Source organism: Marmota monax, unplaced genomic scaffold, assembly GCF_021218885.2.
Source record: "Marmota monax isolate L192 unplaced genomic scaffold, Marmota_monax_Labrador192_F-V1.1 WCK01_AAM20220418_F8-fsc00087, whole genome shotgun sequence".
In the NCBI taxonomy this organism is placed as follows: Eukaryota; Metazoa; Chordata; class Mammalia; order Rodentia; family Sciuridae; genus Marmota; species Marmota monax.
This window is the reverse complement of record NW_026693476.1, coordinates 5318023-5335310: the sequence shown is the minus strand read 5'-3', so window position 1 is coordinate 5335310 and position 17288 is coordinate 5318023. Positions and strand designations below refer to the sequence as shown.

The 17288-nt window shown below is 49.5% G+C and overlaps 1 protein-coding gene across 3 annotated transcripts in view; it reads right to left on the bottom strand.

The window, feature by feature from the left end:
* Syt6 (synaptotagmin 6) overlaps positions 1 to 4830 on the bottom strand; it is a 61280-nt gene extending 56450 nt beyond the window's left edge. For 2 of the 3 annotated variants that reach the window (XR_009228082.1, XM_046458278.2), the window contains exon 1: positions 4607 to 4830. Coding sequence is in view for 1 of the 3 variants with exons in the window: in XM_046458278.2 (XP_046314234.1) it covers positions 4607 to 4769 (163 nt within the window). In the remaining 2 variants the exon portion in view is untranslated. The remainder of the gene's footprint in view (positions 1 to 4606) is intronic. The other variant, XM_058583599.1, reaches the window with a different exon arrangement.
* Positions 4831 to 17288: the final 12458 nt, after the last annotated feature.

The following is a 17288-nucleotide window of genomic DNA, read 5'->3' as shown; positions in this document are numbered from 1 at the left end:
TCTTCCCTGAAAAGTAAATATCCTGCAGTAAATATCCAGCCACCAGACAACTAACCAGTGGCCCCTGAAAAGTACCATACAGACATATGCCTGAGAGTGAGTGTGTGTGTGTGTGTATGTGTGTGTCTGTTGGGAGAACAGAGGCTATTCTGTGCTGAGACTCAGACATGGTACATTAATGATAAGCTCTGTTGTGGCTTGTAAATTCATTAGGAGAACTGGATTTAATTAAAATGCAGGGTTAGGGGAATGGGGAGTAGAGGGCCACTGTGTCCTTCCCTTCTTTAGAGATCCAAGAGCGACTACCTATGGGGATAATTAGCAGAGTCCAAACAGAGAAGGAATTAATAATGTTCCTGGTAAACCTGTGAAGAGGGAAGACAATGCCAAGCTAATTACAGCCACACCAAGCTTTATGACCAGGTGCCCACTTCCACCATCATTAAGGAACTCAGAAATATATTGGAGACTAATGTGTCATAGCTAACAGAGCATTGACATTGACTTAGCAATTATTAATATTAGTATTTTGGCAGATGGTAACTGTACCTTTCTGCCTGACCCATCAGGACATGTAGCCTCTCTGAATCCAAGATCTAGGCTGGAGCAATGGAGGGGAGGGGCAGAGAGAAAGCCAGAGAGATTCTTTTCTGTCTGTCCTCTTCTCTGTTTGTATCTGCAACTAGTGAAAGGAAAGCTCTGTGTGGGTCCTTGGGGATCAGGAAAAAGAGTTTAGCACCCCAAAAGAAAAGGGAGAGATAAAGTGTCATCCTATCTAGAGTACCCAGATCAGGATGCCCTGCTCACTTGTGTTGTCACAGGTTCCTCTGACTGCAGATCCTGGTGGCTCAGTCCTTACAGGACCTTCTCCTCAGCAGGACTGGCAGAGATGCTACCTAGCTCAATCCAGACTTTCTCTTACCATGTTCTCCCCAACTTCAGACAACTCTACACAGGCCCTAAAGAAAGCTGGCCTGATCCTAATGCCTCAATGCCAGTCCTAATTATTTGCAGCCGTATGTTTCACCCCTGACTGTGGATGGTAAAAGACAGAGTAAAGTTGGAACAATTAGAAAAACATGCAGCTTTTGTACAGAGCTTGAAGGGATGATGCACACTGAAACTATCTTCCCCACTTGTAGTTGCCACGTTCAGAGGGAGAAGAGAACCATCTAGGACTATAAGTGCTAGATACTAGACCTCACTTGAAGAAAACTAAAGCTTAAAAATACATGAGTTAGAACATCATCCCATGGGTGCTTCAGGATTGGGCATTGTTCCCTTCTTCAAAAAATGGTAAAATTTGCAGGATTCTTTCCTTTCAGCAAGAAGAGTGAAGGAGTAGCTGGTTATTCAATTGTAGAAACAGGACTGTTTTAATGAAATGTTGTACACTTAATTTGCCATCACACACAGGGAAAACATTCTCTGTGTTGCAAAAAACCAACTTCAAAGCCAGGTGGCTAAATCACAGACCATCTCCAGAGTCATTAGCAAAGTGAATAAACATCACATGCAGCTCAAGGCCAAGGGTAAGCTGGCTGTCAGCCTGGGAGAGGAGAGGCAGCTTGGGTCTCCCATTGAGTCCCTGCATTTTCTAGAACATCTCTGCTTACTACCTTGAGCCCAGAACTCACACTCCCCACACCTAACCCTCTGCAACTTGGCCTAAGGGAAGAGATCATTCATTTCTGCAAGGCACATGATACAGGAAAGGTGAAGAACTGCTTGTCACCCTAACCCTAACCCTAACTTGGGTGGGTGTATTAAGGAGGAAAGCAGGCCCTTTGCCTTGATAGTTTTAAAAAAGAAGGGTATTTGCTTTTAGCTCAAACAGTTGGGGCATGGGTGTTTCCAAGTCAGTGTCTAATTAACTGAGATTTTCCATGCAATTCCTAGCATTGATTCTGGCACATTGGGAGGGTCTCAGTAAATGATAGTGGAGTCTGTATCTCAGAGTGTTACTAGAAATCCAATGAGTTAGAGACTCAGAACAGGAGGAAGGCAGGGGAAAGCGTTAAATGATAAAAGGAGCTGGGCATGCTCTACCCGCTTGCATTTTTCATAAAACTGCAAATGACAAGATCCATCATTTCTCTGACTGGAGATTCTGGATTCAGGCAGTGGCAGTGAGATGTAGGGAGTAGGCTGGGAGGTGAGACACCTGGGGCTCTGGTCCTGAACTCTACACCATCTCCCCAGACACTGTGCTCACCTAAATTCTTAAGGTCCCAAAGCTACTCTCAACCACTTTCTTTCTTGTGCTATGACCCAGGGTCTCCTCTCTACTTCTCCTATCCCTTTCAGTCACCAAGCTTGGCTCTTGGGCTTCCTGGGGCTTGTGACTCAGCAACCAAAGTTCAAGTTCCCCAGGGCTGACAACTCAAACTTGCCTTTTGAATCAGCCTGCAGGGAAGGCATACTGATTCATCCGGACTGACTGACTCTTACCCCTCAGGCTTCTCTCACCCTCAACCTGGCTGTCCATGCACCTATCATTCCAGACTAAAGGGCATTTCTCTGGACAGAACACCAATGCCTCCCTACTGCCTGGATGTGCTACACACAAACACCCCAACAACCCCCATCCCCACCACCAGGATTTCTGCCCTGAACAGACAGGGGGAATCCCAGGTAGAATTCGACAGGTGTGTTCTCACCCTCTAGGCTATGAGGGGTCAGAACCAGCAGTAATGCCCCACTGGAGATGGGTCATTGGAGGAAAAGACAGAAGAGAGCTAGGTAATAAGGGGAGACAGGAAGTGACTCTGGCTTGAGGAAAATTCTCTGTCTGGTGGGTATGGGGACTTGGGTGGTGTAGAAGCAGATGACACCAGAGAACCAGATTCTAATAATATTTGGGGAGCCTGATCTGTTCTGAGAATTTCCAAGGAGAACCAACTGCCCAGCCTTAATCATAGTACCATCCTCTAGAAGTTCTTCATGTCTAATCTCCATCCCTTCTGCTGCAGTAATCAACCCATTGATTAACTATCGAGAGAGAGAGAGAGAGAGAGAGAGAGAGAGAGAGAGAGAGAGAACATGCTAGATCAGGGACCCCTACAACTCATACAGGTCAGAGGTGAGCTCCAAATCACCAAAAGGCTGGATATAGACCAGTCACACACACACACAAAAGCCTCCCCTTGGCTCTATTTCTAACCTGGAATACACCTCTATTTCCCACCCTTAACCTCAAATCAAACCAGAGCTCTGGAGTCTGCACCCCTGGGGAGCTTACCCCACCTGTACATGATCATGGAACCTCCACTTCCGACCCTGGTCTCTTGTCCCTGGAGAAGAGGGTGGGAGACTAAATTCCCACTTCTAGCGACCCCCTAAACCTCCTCTCCATGCCAGCGGTGTGGAGCCACCGGGAGACTCCCGCATATCCCTTGGCCCAGTGCCACTGGGGTGGGGGTCGAGGGACAAGGAGCGGTGGAGTCTGCGGAGTCCCAAGGAACCCCAGCGCCTTGGTCCCTGCAGGATCTCCCCACCCCCACTCCGCATTCTTCCCAGCCGGTCCTCCGGAGGGGACGCGACCCTGTTCATCCTCCCACCGGCACTCTCCACGCAACGGGACAAAGAAACCCCACTGCAGCCGGCAAGCGTGACCGCAGGGCACTGGTGCAGCAGGTAAATACCCAGGAGCAGCCTTTGGTCACACCACCGATCCTTCTACGGCTCCCGCCGCCAGGGCGCGACAAGCCATTCCCGCTGTCGCGACTCCTGCGAGACGTCGCAGCTGCACTCCGGGCCCCGGCCCCGCGGGGCTCGGGCTCGGGACTCACCGGCTCCGGCGAGCTCGACTCCACTCGGGCTCCCGCCTGCACTCGGCGGCCGCCTGGGGCTGCGTCGGGCGCAGAGTCCGCGAGGCTTGGGCAGCAGGCGCCCTCTTGGCAAAGTCGGCGAGAGGCACCGGCTCAGTCGCGCACCCGCCGGGAGTCCGAGTGAGTCAGAGGGAGACCGAGGGAGCGAGTTATAGGGGCGAGGGGGGTGTGGGGGGAGGACGCCGCGACAGCCTCCCCCACTCCGCCTCCCCGACCCCCGCCCCCCATCGGAGACGCAGAAAGCCACTAGCAGCGGGAGAGACACCCGGACACAAAGACCTCGTGCCAGCCGCAGACCCAAGTTTCTCTCTCCCTAACCCAGGGGGCTCGGCGTTTACTGAGAGAACGACGGACGGTCAGATCAACTGATGAACTCTAGCACCTGGACACTTCCAAAGGGGACAAGCTTTTGCTGTAGCCAGTACGTCCCTCGGCTCCTGTTGGATCCACTAACCCCTCCCCTGGCAGAAGCCTGTAGGGCGAGCCCAGAAACGCGAGGGAAACTGAGGCCCCGAGTCGTCTCCCGGGAGCTTTCCGCCGGGTTCCCACAATAGTCACTCGAGAGGGCCAGGGGGTTCTGTCTCTCCCGATTCCCTTCAGATCTCTCCTTGCCCCGCAGGAGATGGGCCAGGGGACGGTGTGAGGCTGGTTGCGAATCCACAAGCCCAGGCTGGAGTTCTCGCTCTATCTTCCCGGCTATTGGGGCGAGTGTTTGGGGCATGGGGACGGCCAAGATGAGAATCCAAGAAGGCAGGGGGTCCTGGGTCTCCCGTTACCTGCGTCGGCAGCGCTCGGACTCCTCTCTGGGGGCTGCAGTTCGAAGCTCCGACAAGTCTCCACGTCCAGCCCAAGAGGAGGCGGCCGGGCCCGGCACAGTGAGGCCAGGACCGCGAGCGCCGCCTGGCACCGAGGCCCTCCGGCCCCCCACACCCCGCTCATGCCCTGGACACCCAGGCCTGCAGAGCAGCCTCTCGAACCCTCACAGCTGCGGGACTGGGGCGGGGCAAGGCGGCCCCAAGAAGACCCTCCCCGCAGCGGCCCCCTGCGGCTCCGTTCTGCTTTTAATCACTTCCCCGCAGGGTCCCCGCCCCTCACGTGGCATCCCGCGGCAGCTGGCAAGTCTGGCGCCTCCTGGCCGCCCCCTCGACACTCAGGGACTGGCCTGAGTCCGGGCTGGTTCCAGCCCCGTTATCCCGCACCTTGAGGGGGTTGGTGGCAAGACCAGGAAAAGAGCCCGAATCCCTCTCCGCATTCAGTATCGGTTGTGACCTTGGTCCTCCCTGAGCCTCAATTTTTTTTCTCCCGTAAAAGAGGTATAATGATTATGAGTGTTTCATGGGCCCCATGGGATATAAAGATAGTGCTTGTGGAAACGCTGGGTAAATAGCCACATGCCACACAAGTGGCAGCTAATAGATAACCCCATAATAGATGACCTGACTGTGAGTGAGTGGGAGGACCTTGACCAGGAGAAGTTAGTCAGACTTGCCTCAGGTCCCATCTTCGGAGATAGAAGACCCCAAGATTGCGGAGCGATGCAAACTGCAAGAAGACTTTCTGAGCCCCGCAATCCTGCGGTCCACAGTACCCGCACGTTGCTATGGCAACGGGAGACAGCGGCCGTCTCTCTCCATGGCAACGGGAGGGGAAAGTTTCTGGCGAATAGGAATGGGGGGCATTTCAAGAGGGTGCCCTATTCCCGCCAGACTCACCTCCCTGATCAGGTGCAACCCCCACCAGAAACAATGTATCTTTTTCAATTAAGTATAACAAGGACCTGAAGGACTGAAAATTAAACCGTAGGGTTGAGGCTAGACTTAAAAAGCAGAACTCTCAGGAACTGTGGAGTGAGGCCCAGGAACAGGTTGTCTGGGGGGCTTTGAGATGCCTCACTCAGCGCTAGAAATGTGTGGACCGTGGCGGTCAGCGGATTGGGGCCCTGCAGAGCCCAGTCACTGGAGTCTCTGTCCTCTACCTGTCCGCGGTGCAGCCCCTCTCTACGTAGGACTCACCCGAAGCTCCTTCCCCGAGCTGGGATGGAAACTTTAGCTGGAGCCTCCGGAAGCCGCGGGGCTGGTGTGTGCTCGGGTGGGCGGTGGTGGAGGAGGGTCTTTCCTCTTAATTAACACTCTAATTGGAAGTGGCTCGGGCAGTGACTCACGTTCTGGAGGGAGGAGATTCCGAGCCCCAGCTCCTGGCGGTCTCTACCGTGCACCATCTGCGCTAGAAGAGCCACCCGGTCCTTGTACTTGCGAGCCCGGGGCAGCTAGTGCCCCGGGTACCGAGGACCAGGCGGCAGCCTGAGAGGACCCTGGCCTAGTTCTGCGGTCTTTTGGCCCGGGACGTTCCTGGCTCTGTCCACGGTGCTGAAGAAACATTGCGTGGGCACGGGCTAGGGGAGAGGGAAGGGCGCTTGGCGGGGGTGGGGGTGGGGGGACTGTCGTAGCTTCCACCCTGACCCCTGGCGTTTGTGATTTGAAAGATTAGGAACTGAGGCAGGAGGTACTGAGCAAACACGATCCAGGCGATACTATGCAGTCCAGGCCACCTTCCTGCGGGTGGTGCTGGGTTGCTGTTCCAAGAACAGGTAAGGTTCTAGCGTCTCCATTCACTTTCCGGTGCTTCTGAAATCCCACCTGAGGAGCCCGGAGGCCCCATAACCTTCTCCTCCACCCAGTGCAGACCTCAGCACCAGGAAGAGACAGGAGCTCGCAGGTCCCTGGCTACACGCTCATTAGCAGTTTCCAAAGCGGTGGGTTTGTGTTTATGTAAAACATAAATGGAGATAAACTGCTCTCTGCCCGTGTTTATGGCAACTCTGTCACTCCGCGGCGATATCTCCCTCCCCCTCTCGAGTTCCTGGGGAAATTCGCAGAACAAAGCGCCTTGTTTTGCCTTTGCAGAGAATGAAAAAAACACAGGACCGGTCCAAGGGCCCAGGCCTGTGATGCAGGGAAATCAATATTTTGCTTACATCCGAGTAGGGGAATTTGCATCTAAACTGAAGGCAAAGGAGCCTGTTTGGAGCAGAGCAGGTGGCGGGAGCTGAGAATTAACAGATAATTTCTCATTGTTCCCGGATTCAGCCTCCACACTCGGCAGGCGGTTCTGCAGCCTCTCTGGTGCTCTCCGCAGCAGCTCCGGACCTGGCATTTCTCAACCTAACAAAGAGAAGGAGATTCTGACCTGACAGGGATACAGCAAGAGGCTGGAGCTCCCTGGCTCCTATTGAATTTGGAGTGCAGAAGTGAGAGTATTTGAGAGCTGCAGAGAGAATAAAACAGAGGCAGAAACCAGAGAAAGAGACAGAGGGGCAGAGAATGAAAGAGATACATAGAGAGATAGCAGAAGACAGAGAGAACAGAAACAGAGACCATTGCACTTATAAAGGGACATATATTCAGAAAGTGATATTAAAAACATTTTTCTTACATTATAAAGCCTCACCCTAGTTGTCTTCTTCAACCTGCCCCTCCACAGCAGTTGCTGATACGGTGATGGTCACATAACCAGACACAAAGCAGAAAAAATCCTTATGTAAAGATGGGAACTTTTTCTCTGCAGAACCCTTTTCCCCACAAGCCCAAACCCAAAACACATCTATGCTTCTTCCCAGTGAAGAGTCAAAATTCAGACTCCCCACATCTCACCCAAATACAGAAAGGGAAGAAAAGTAGGAATAAGTGGAGTTGTCCCTTTAACCTTATCTCTAGAGAAAGACCATTCTGTGTTTGGATTTGGAGTAAGGGGCAGGAGAGAAGGCAATATGGGATAGGGCCAAAAAAGGGTATTAGATAGCCAATGTCCAGGGATGTAGGACCCATGCACCAAACCAGCCATGGGGACTTTGCATGTTCTGTAAGATAAGGTCAGTGTCCTTATCTGAAGTTGAATTAGGACCTCTTTGAAGCTGCTTCCAGCAATAACACTCTAGAAGGGATGGTTTTACCCATGTCCAAATCACTTTTGTCTTCCCCTCCCCCACTGCTCATACAGCTATGGCTGGAACATCCTGAGTCTGGGGCCTTCAGGCCAGATTGCTCAGAAAAAGATAAGGGGACTGAAGTGGTGTGGGATAAGAAGGTTGAAGGCAGAAATCAGGGGGCTCCCACCCCTATGCCCTCCTCTCCTCAACAAAAGTTCATATTTCTGCCCACCCACCCCTAAGTCTCTGCCCTTGGGCAGGCACCCACCCTGTTCTGACTAGCACTGTCTTGTTGAGTTATGCTGCAACTAAAATAAATTAAAACCAAATAATAATTTTTTAAAAAAATTGAAACTTGGTAGGAAATTGCTAATGTTGTAGGCGTGAAGAGTGAGCTCCTTTGACATGAGCCGATGTGTCATATTGTCTTTCCATCTCAATGCAATTTCTAAATAGGGAGCCCTCTTCCTATTCCCTCCTCCCTGTCAAGTCCCCAGCAGAGATGTAAAGGGAGCAGTCTGACGCTCTTAGTTGAATTGTCTGACGTACAGGGAGAGAAACAGGGAATCGACACAAGTGACACAGCTTTACCAAATGAGTGGGAGCCAACAGGGACACTAACCCAACCTTGAAAACCCCCTGATCTCCTCTCTCTACCTCCCTCATCCCCTGCTTACTGAGACATGTTTTTTTCTCAGCTATAGAGGGACATCCAGCAGATATACAGAGGCAACCTGTACTCTTCCAGGCAAGTAAGTCTGAAAATTGCCAAGAAGGATTTTATCTCATTTGAACCCTGAGAAATAGAATCAGTGGATGCTAATAATCCATTTGGTAGATGAGAAAATTAAATGACTAGTCCCAGCCATACAAACTAGGAGATAGCAGAGAACTGGAACCCAGGCCTTCTGATCCCAGATCAGTTCCCCTTCCTTCTTCTCCTCTGCCGGGGAGGATGGTAGGTATGTGGAAAAAAAAAATCATCTTTTCTTTAAAAAGTTTATGATATTTAAAAATTGACTTTGTAAGAAATAAAATATTTGGAAATAAACTATACAACAGTGAAAGAAAGATTTATTCCTATGCCTCTTTGCATTTAGCCATTCCAATTGCCTCTTGGACTCAATTGCTAGTCCAGAGAGAAGTTGGTGTCATTGATAAAATCCAGGGTGGGGGCCAGACAGCTTCACAGGTCAGGACTGTTTGGCTGCTTTGCTTTTGGATGGGTGTCTGGGTGGGGGCCAGACAGCTTCACAGGTCAGGACTGGTTTGGCTGCTTTGCTTTTGGATGGGTGTCTGCCACAAGGGAGTCGCTGTTACACTTGAGTTGTGTCCTGTGGTCAGAGACCAGCTTCCAGGAAAGAGCCAAGCTGTAGTTCTTAGACAACCAAGACCTTAGTGACTATAATTCTCCCCAAGGAGCCTGGAGAGAGCGTGCAACCTCAGGACTCTGGCTGTTCCACTAATGAAAGAGAACCAGATAAAATGCCAAAACGAATTAAAGTGACAACTCCAAAAAGGCTCTGCCCAAATCAGGAGGTCTTAATCCTGGATTAAGAGAAGTCAGATGGGAAGAGTCCACTGAGCATGCTTTGGGTCAAGGGCTTGAAGCCCCCCTGTGGAATCAAGGTGGCTGGAGCACCTGGAGAGAACAAATCTGCTCACCATATTCTAGCTTTCATGTATTTGGTAAAACAAAAATCCTTTTCTTCCCTAGCCCCCAAGCCCTATCTGTATTTCTGCTGTTTGCTAACGGCACAGGAACTGGTTTGAGTGAGTCAGCCCCCCGAACCATTTGTAAAGTATTACACAGTTTATATAACACTCTCATGTATGTTATCTCATTTCATACAACAGCCTGAGAGGTGGATATTATTACTCTCACCTACCTGGTGAGGCCCTAGACAGGCTGAAAATAACTGGTTTGGGATTCTTTGCTGGAAAGTGGCAGAACTAGAACTCCAGCCTCTCTTTTCACATCATTCATTTACTTGTTTATTCATTTAGCATTTATTGAGGTCCTATTCAGAGCCAGTTCATGCCAGGAACATGGGACATGGTTGCTGTACTGTGTCCTGTACCCAGTGGCCTTCAGCCACACAGCATGCAGAGCCCTGAGCATGGGGGCTCTGTCCTGAGGGAGTGCACTTAATCATGGAGAGAGGCCACGTGTGAAATTGATTTAAAATGAGTTCTTTCACTTCTTTGCTGCATAGTTGCCCATGCCCACATCAGCTGTGAAACTCTTCTGTGACACACTTCTCTCTGGATTTTCCTTATTCTGAGTTCTCTACTCTCCTCTAACTCTGTCCTTCCAGGGTTCAGTTCTTATCCCTGAGATGAGGCACTGAGTAGTCTCACCTACACCTGAGGGGCTTCAAATTTTAAATAATATTAAAATTAATAGTAGTAGTACTAAACACATACTGAACTTTTTTTACCCTGATCCAGGCTCTATGCTGCTTGGTTAATATGCATTGTATCATTTAATCCCCACAATGACCCTGAATTATCCTAAGTATACCAAGTGACAGCCAGAACTGGAAACCAGACCGTCTCACCCCAGGGCCCACACCTAAGGATCTCCCATTCTCTGTCCCGTCCCTTTCTCCTTGATCCTACATGTGCGGTTCAGAAACGTCTGACCTCATAAATTCATCATGTCAAAGGTAGAGATTTCTACATTTGCAAACCCGCTCTTCCTCCTTAAATTAGGACATAACCAAACTAGTTTCTTAAAGTAAAAACCTCAGAGGCCTCCTTGACGCTTCTTTCTCCATTGTCTACCTGCATTCAATCTCCAAATTTGTTATTTTTTTTTTGACTCCATATAGTGGTTTGAACCCCTCCCCCACCCCGTTCCCATTCTTGCATCCACTGTCACTGCTCTAACCCAGGTGCTCAATATTCCTCTTCAGGATCACGACGGTGATTTATAGAATAATATAATTATGCCACCCTCGCTCTCACAAACCTTCAGAGACTGCTCCTGGGTCCTTTGGGATAAAGTTGACACTCTCCAGACCCGGCCTCCATCCACCTATGCAGACTCTTCCCCAGACACTCTACAGTGGTGTCCCCTGTAAGCACTCAGTGCTGTGGCCACAGAGCAATGATGCCTGTCTCTCCTCCTCACTGCCCACCCACCTTCCCTGCTTCTGCTCAGTTTGTTGTCTTCCATCTCTGCCCTCTCCAGGTCCTGGAACTTTGCAACGACTTGTCTCTCTGTCCTGTGCATCTGTCTTCTTCCTCATTACCTGGCTGGCTCCTGGAGGGTGTGGTGGGGGTGTGGAGGTGAAGAGGGTAGGCTTTGGAGCCAGAGTGCCTGCTTTCAAATTTATACCCACAATCCAAATGAATGGATGACACAGCAGCTGCACAACCTCGGGTGAGTTACTAAACCTCTGTGGACCTTCATTTTCTTCTTTATAAAATGGAGATGATAGCAGTTGCCACTCTCTTATCAGTTTACTGAGACGCTTCAATGAGTTGATGTACATGAAGCACTAAGAACAGCCTGACTTCCAGAGTTGACTGGGATGTCCCCTTCCTTGTCAGCCCACTGCACTCAAAGCTTTCTTTTGTCATGGAATCTAAGCGAGGCAAACCATTGATTGCCACCTGTGAGCTCCTTGAGCTGGGGTCTTTCTCATATTCTTAAGCTCAGTGTCTCACCAATGGATCCAGGTTTAGCAAATGTCTATTGGTTTTGGGAGAAGGGAATGGGTGGAGGTAACACCATGCAGAGGGAGGAGTGAGAGCGGGAGGAATCCCGGAGTAGAAACATGGGCCCAATCAGGGGAGGCTTCCAGAAAGAGGAGAGTTTTGAGCATTGGGAGTTTGTCTTGTTTTGTCAGGCAGGGTTTAAACTGGAAGGAGTCAGGGGAACATATTCATTCTAGACTGCAAGAACAACCCGAGACATCAGTTTTGAGCAAAAAAAATAAGCACTTTATGTGAAGGAGAAAGATAGACTTTTATGGCCTGGGGCAACGAGCTGAGAGAGGACCTTGGTGCTAAGTATTCCCACATCCACCACTCGGAGGTTCAATCTCTCAGCTGGGTTTTTATCTAGAGCCCAGACCCTGCAGTCAGTCCAAAGGCTGGGCAAAGGGACACCGGACCCCAGCCCTCCAGGAGATGTCCTTGAACCTACAGGAAGCTGGGAGGCACCAGCTCAAAACTCTTCTGCAGCCAGGCATGGTAATCCCAGCTGCTCAGGAGGCTGAGGGAGGAGGACTGCAAGTTCAAAGCCAGCCTCAGCAATTTAGTGAGGACCTGTCTCTTAATTAAAAATAAAAAGGGCTGGGGACATAGCTCAGTGGTAAAACACTCCTGGGTTCAATCCCCAGGGCCAAAAACCAACCAAACTACAACAACAAAAACTCCTCTGCAAACTCACGAGAGTTTGGGGCCTGAAAAGTTTCTTTCTGAGAAGAAATTCCTCATTTTTTTTCTCAAGTGTCAAGCCATCGCTGTGAAGCAAGCGTGTGTGTGTGTGTGTCTGCTGGGACAGCTGACTGTTTGCCAGGATAAATTTCTGATAATAACACACAGTCATTACTGCGCAATTAGCACTGCTAATGAGGAATGCAAAGTTCCCTTCCCACTCCTTCCCTCCCTCTCTTTTTACCTCTTTCTGTCCTCTTCTCTCCCTTCACACACATTCTCCTCCATCCCCTCCATCCCAGAGCTGGCAGTAGGGGAAGGAGGGGGTTCAGGGTGGGGCTGTCAGAAACCGGATTCTGACTCTCAATTCTCCTAAATTAACAAAGTGTGTGTAAAGCTGGGAGAGTGACAGAGAACAAAGGGATGTGGAGGAAGGAGAAGAAGAGTTTAGCCTTGGACATGAACATCAGTGACGTTTCAAAGGGAGGAAGCCAGGAGCCTATGGAGGCGGCCTACCCTTCAAGTAATGTGGCAGTGACCTGCCATCCTAGAGACCCTGGCTATTGTCCTGGTAATAGGGGGATTGAAGAGCTAGCCCGTGCTGAGGCCAGGTACCAGGGCTGTGGGCGGGTGATGCTGTTTGTTTAGGCTGCTGGTAGGAAAAGCAGCAAACTCAATGGTAACATATTTTGTTTCAGTCTGAGTAATTATTCCCCCTACACATGCTCTCTCTCTCACACACACACAGAGGCATTAGCACATTCAGACACATGCCACCAGAGGGGTTCTCAGCCATGCTCCTGAAAGCACATGATAATTTCCTTGTTACCTCTCCCCTCCGGTGACTATTGAGCTGTCAGGGAACCTCAGCAGCCTCTGTAGGATGGAGAGGGTCACATTTAAAATCTGCTCAGAAAATCATGGAGGGGGCCCAGGGCCCAAGGAGGCTTCTGCTCCCAAGTGGGCTTCTTCACACCGGGTCGTGGAGTAGCCCCCTGACTGATGAGCAGAATCCATGGTGGCTGATGGGGTCCCACCCAGGAATGGAAGAGGAGAAGGAAGAGAGGAGAACAAGGAAGGAAGAGGAAAAATGGTTAAGCTTCCAGCTCCAGCAGGTGGCCTCAGGGACAGGAGTTACCCAGGTGGGGCCTGGAAGTCCAAGACACTTTGGGAATAGCAGCAGGCCTGGGGGTGGCCCCAGGCCACAGCTCCAGTGATGGGGTAGTTCCAGCCCCAGCAGGAGGCTGATTGGCCGGCCTGGCTTCTCTCCTGTCCAATTCTTTATGATTCTGTGCTGTGAAAATTGCCAAAAACCAATTGTTTTCCTCACAGCCGTGCTCACCTGGGGGCGGGGCGGGGATGGCAGGAGACTTTCATTATTCATTGGACTAAACTGTTAGAGCCAAACAGCACAACAAAGGATAGCAGCCTGCTTTCTCTGGAAGTCTGTCTAATTGTCATCGAGTTGGTGAGTGAGATGCTGAGTCCTGGGAGGCTCACAGTGGCTTCATGTGGCTTCATTCAGCCTGGGAGGTGCCAGGGTGGGAGAGGCAGAGAGATGATGAGCAGAACTTGGGCAGTGCTTTCCTGGGAGTTCCTGGGCCATGAAAATCCCTCCCGTGAGCCCCCCCTCAATTCTGATGCCCTTTTGTTCCCCCACAGGCCAGGCCAGAGCCACAAACACTGAGCCTTTTCTGTTTTGATATCTTTATTGGGAGGAGGGCTTCAGCTTCCTTATCTGGGTTGGATCCCCTAGAGCCCTTTATTTCTGCAGTTTTAAATGTCCTGAGGTTTTAGGTAATTGCTAATTTAACTATCTCCAGGATCAGACAGGGACAAGACCCTAGGCAAGAGGAGGGCAAAATTGTGTCTGTTCCCCCCACCCCTTTGGCATTTCCAGCCTTTGCTATATAGTGTCTGTTACCTAGTATGTGCTCAATAAAATTTAATTAGGTGGAATAACTGGGATGAGTGTTTCGAAGTTTGTGGGGAGGGGAGTGGAGTTATTTTTAGTTTAATCAATTCCTCCCTGCCAGGGAAAGAAGGGAAAACCACCAAGTGTCTAAAAACAAAGGGAAGTTATGCTGAGCACAGAGTGGGAAAGGAACGTGTCCTCCTCTACCTGGAATTCCTCAAATCTGGCCACATGGTGAGAACTCCTGCCTTGAAGATCCCCCAGGTAGATGTTCATGTCCTTCCTGTAGATGGCAACCACCAGGACTGGGAGACACTGCCCCATCACGTCCCTCTGACTTCTGCAGACTGGCACTAGGGTCCTCCAGAGCACCGCGGGGCAGCTCCTGACAGATCCTCTCCAGGCCCTGGAACCTTCTTCCTTGAAGCAGTGGTGCAGTTTTCTTTCCCTCCCTTCCTCTAGGATCTGCTGTTGGTTCTGCGGCCATCTCCACATTCTGCTCCTGGGGTGCTCAGCCACCACCTGTGTTCTCACCTAAGTGAAGACAAACTCCTCTTCCTGGCTTTTCCTCGACATGCCACAGTAGGGCCAGCAATGAAAAGAACCTCAGAGCTACGGAGGAAGAAGGAGTTACAGATCCCATCAATAAGTTCAGGGTATCTGAGACTTATCACACTTCCACCAGAAAGAGCAAGTGCCAGGCCACGGGTACCTTGCCTGGGTCCAACCCAGTAAGGTGGAGCCTGTAGGGGTGGGGACTCTCAGTGGTCACCAAAGGAGCAGTGGAAAAGAGGGTTCTGACATTTATCCCAAGCTCTGTAGCAGCAGCCAAGTGGTCACTGTGCTGTACAAGAGAGAAGAAAGCTAACGGTCACCCAAAGTGCTCTGTGTATGTGTGTGTATGTGTGTGTGTGTGTGTGTGTGTGTGTGTGTGTGTGTGTGTGTAGGTATTGAGTCCAGGGCCTCACACATGGCAAGCTCTTTACCATTGAGCTACATTCCCAGCCCTTTTTATTTTTACTTTGAGATAGCACCTCACTAAGTCGCCCAGGCTGGCCTTGATCTTGTGATCTTCCTGCCTCCGTCTCCCAAGTCACTGGGATTACAGGCATACACCACTGATCCCAGCTCTCGTAAAATCTTACAAAAAGACCACAGTGAACTGTCACCCAGAGAGTTAAACGACCCTGTGTTCAGTGCAAGACAATTCCAGGTGACAAGACACAGATTGTTTAAGAGGATGGGCCTTGGAGTTGGTCAGGGATAGAGAATTTATTTAATACGCATAACCTTCCCAAACATCTGTTTCCTCATCTATAAAATGGGGGACAGTATGACCGCCTTTTGGAATTATCAAGAGAATTAAATATGATCATTTCTGGAAAAATTAAATTCAATTGTTTCTAGAAAAAGAGTAAGTGGCCAATAAATTGTAGCTATATGATTATTATTTGGATTTGATGACGGCTTTAATGACTCATGTGAAAATCAGGACTGTGACTTTGATGATAGGTCACGGGTTGAGCACCTTAACTCAGGCAAGCAGTAATGCCCACCTAGCAGAAATTGCCCTCAGCTCCACAGAGTGATCTGCCCCAAAGCGGGAAACAGGTGTCTGCTAGACTGAAAGCCTTCAGGTGGCCCCTTTCCTTCCACTGAGGTGGACACTAATGGGGGAAGTGGTGAATGATGATTAAATTGAGCCCTTTAGACATAAATTATGAATCGATGACATTTCCTAGCTTAATTACTCCCACGGCTGGTCTGGGCTCTGGTGCTAGGCCCTGGGAGGCAAATTCTGCTCACAGTCAGCAGAGCCCAGGGCCTGGAGCTTCTGCTTTCATCAACCTCAGTTCATGTGGCTGTTTCTGCAGCAGGAGGATTCTCTCACTGTGATGAAGGTCATGGCCTCGTCTGGCGCAGGCCCCCTTTGGGCGCTCCTAATCCCTTGACCTTTGCAGAATTACCTTGTCCTCATTTAAAGCTTACTGACATTCTTGCTGGCTTGTTTTTTTTAAAAAGCTCAATCTGAGAGTTATTAATAAAACTGTCATTCTAATAGATCTGTGGGTCCTTATTGATCTGACACATAGAAAGAGCACAGGACACCTGCTGAAGGGGTGACTCTCTGGGGCCTGAAGGGGTACTGTCAATTTATAGCCCAAAGAGGGTAGAGACCAAGAGGTTGACTTTTGTTTGGTAAAAAATTTTCAAACATATATAAAATAGAATAATAAAATTCTACATATCTATCACCTGACTTCAAAAATTATCGACATATCCCCCGATATTGTTTTATCTCTTGCCCCCAATCCTTTATTTTCCTAAAGTGTTTTAAGGCAAATTCCAGATATATTATTTCATCTGTCAATTCTTTTGCATGTACTTCTGACAAATACATATGACTTTGCCTATATTATCCCTAGCAAAACTAACAAAATAATAATTCTCTACATACTCAAATTATCCACTTGTCTAATACGTCTTTTTGTAGTTGGTGTATTTTGATCCATCATGGTTGGGTGTTAGTAGTAGCTTCTAATTTCCTACATCCAAAGTTGGTGACCTAATGGAATGACCTAGTCAGCAGCTGAGCCGGGTCAGTCATTAGTGGAGATGTTGGGGTAGGGACAGGAGGAAAACCCCAGTTTCCCAAGATAGGACTAGGGCAAAAGAAAACTCTGTTTTAAGCTTGGCCTTCTTGGGGATGTATGTTGGAGTCTGGGGTGCAGAGGTTTCTCTTTGTTTTATTATAATTGCCCTCCTCTGGGAAAGGCCTCTCATGGTCACTATAAAACCAGGCAGGAGTCTTTACGTTGCCCTGTCTCAGAAGTTGTGGCTTTCTGTTTCTTCCTGGATTTTCTAGACACTTATGTTTAGGTGCCTGTCCTGAGCTGAAATTTGGGGAAGACAGATAAGGAACAGGCTGGACACAACAGAAACTTGCTGTCTGGTGCCATGATAACCCAGACAATCTCTTAAGCCCTTTGTTAAATGTGAGCAAAATCATGCAGCCAGAGGAGGGAGCCACTGAGTCTGCAGGAGTCAAGGAGGGCTTCCGAAAAGGTGACATTTTGAATCAGTTCTGGAGGTGTGGAGGTCTCTGAGGCGCCAATGAGTCATGGCTCCAGATTCCAGAGCAGAAATAGACAGAAATCAGAGATCAAATATATGTTTTATTGCAGGTGAAACTGAAAAGGAGAAAACAGCTTTGATGATTCAAGGCCCA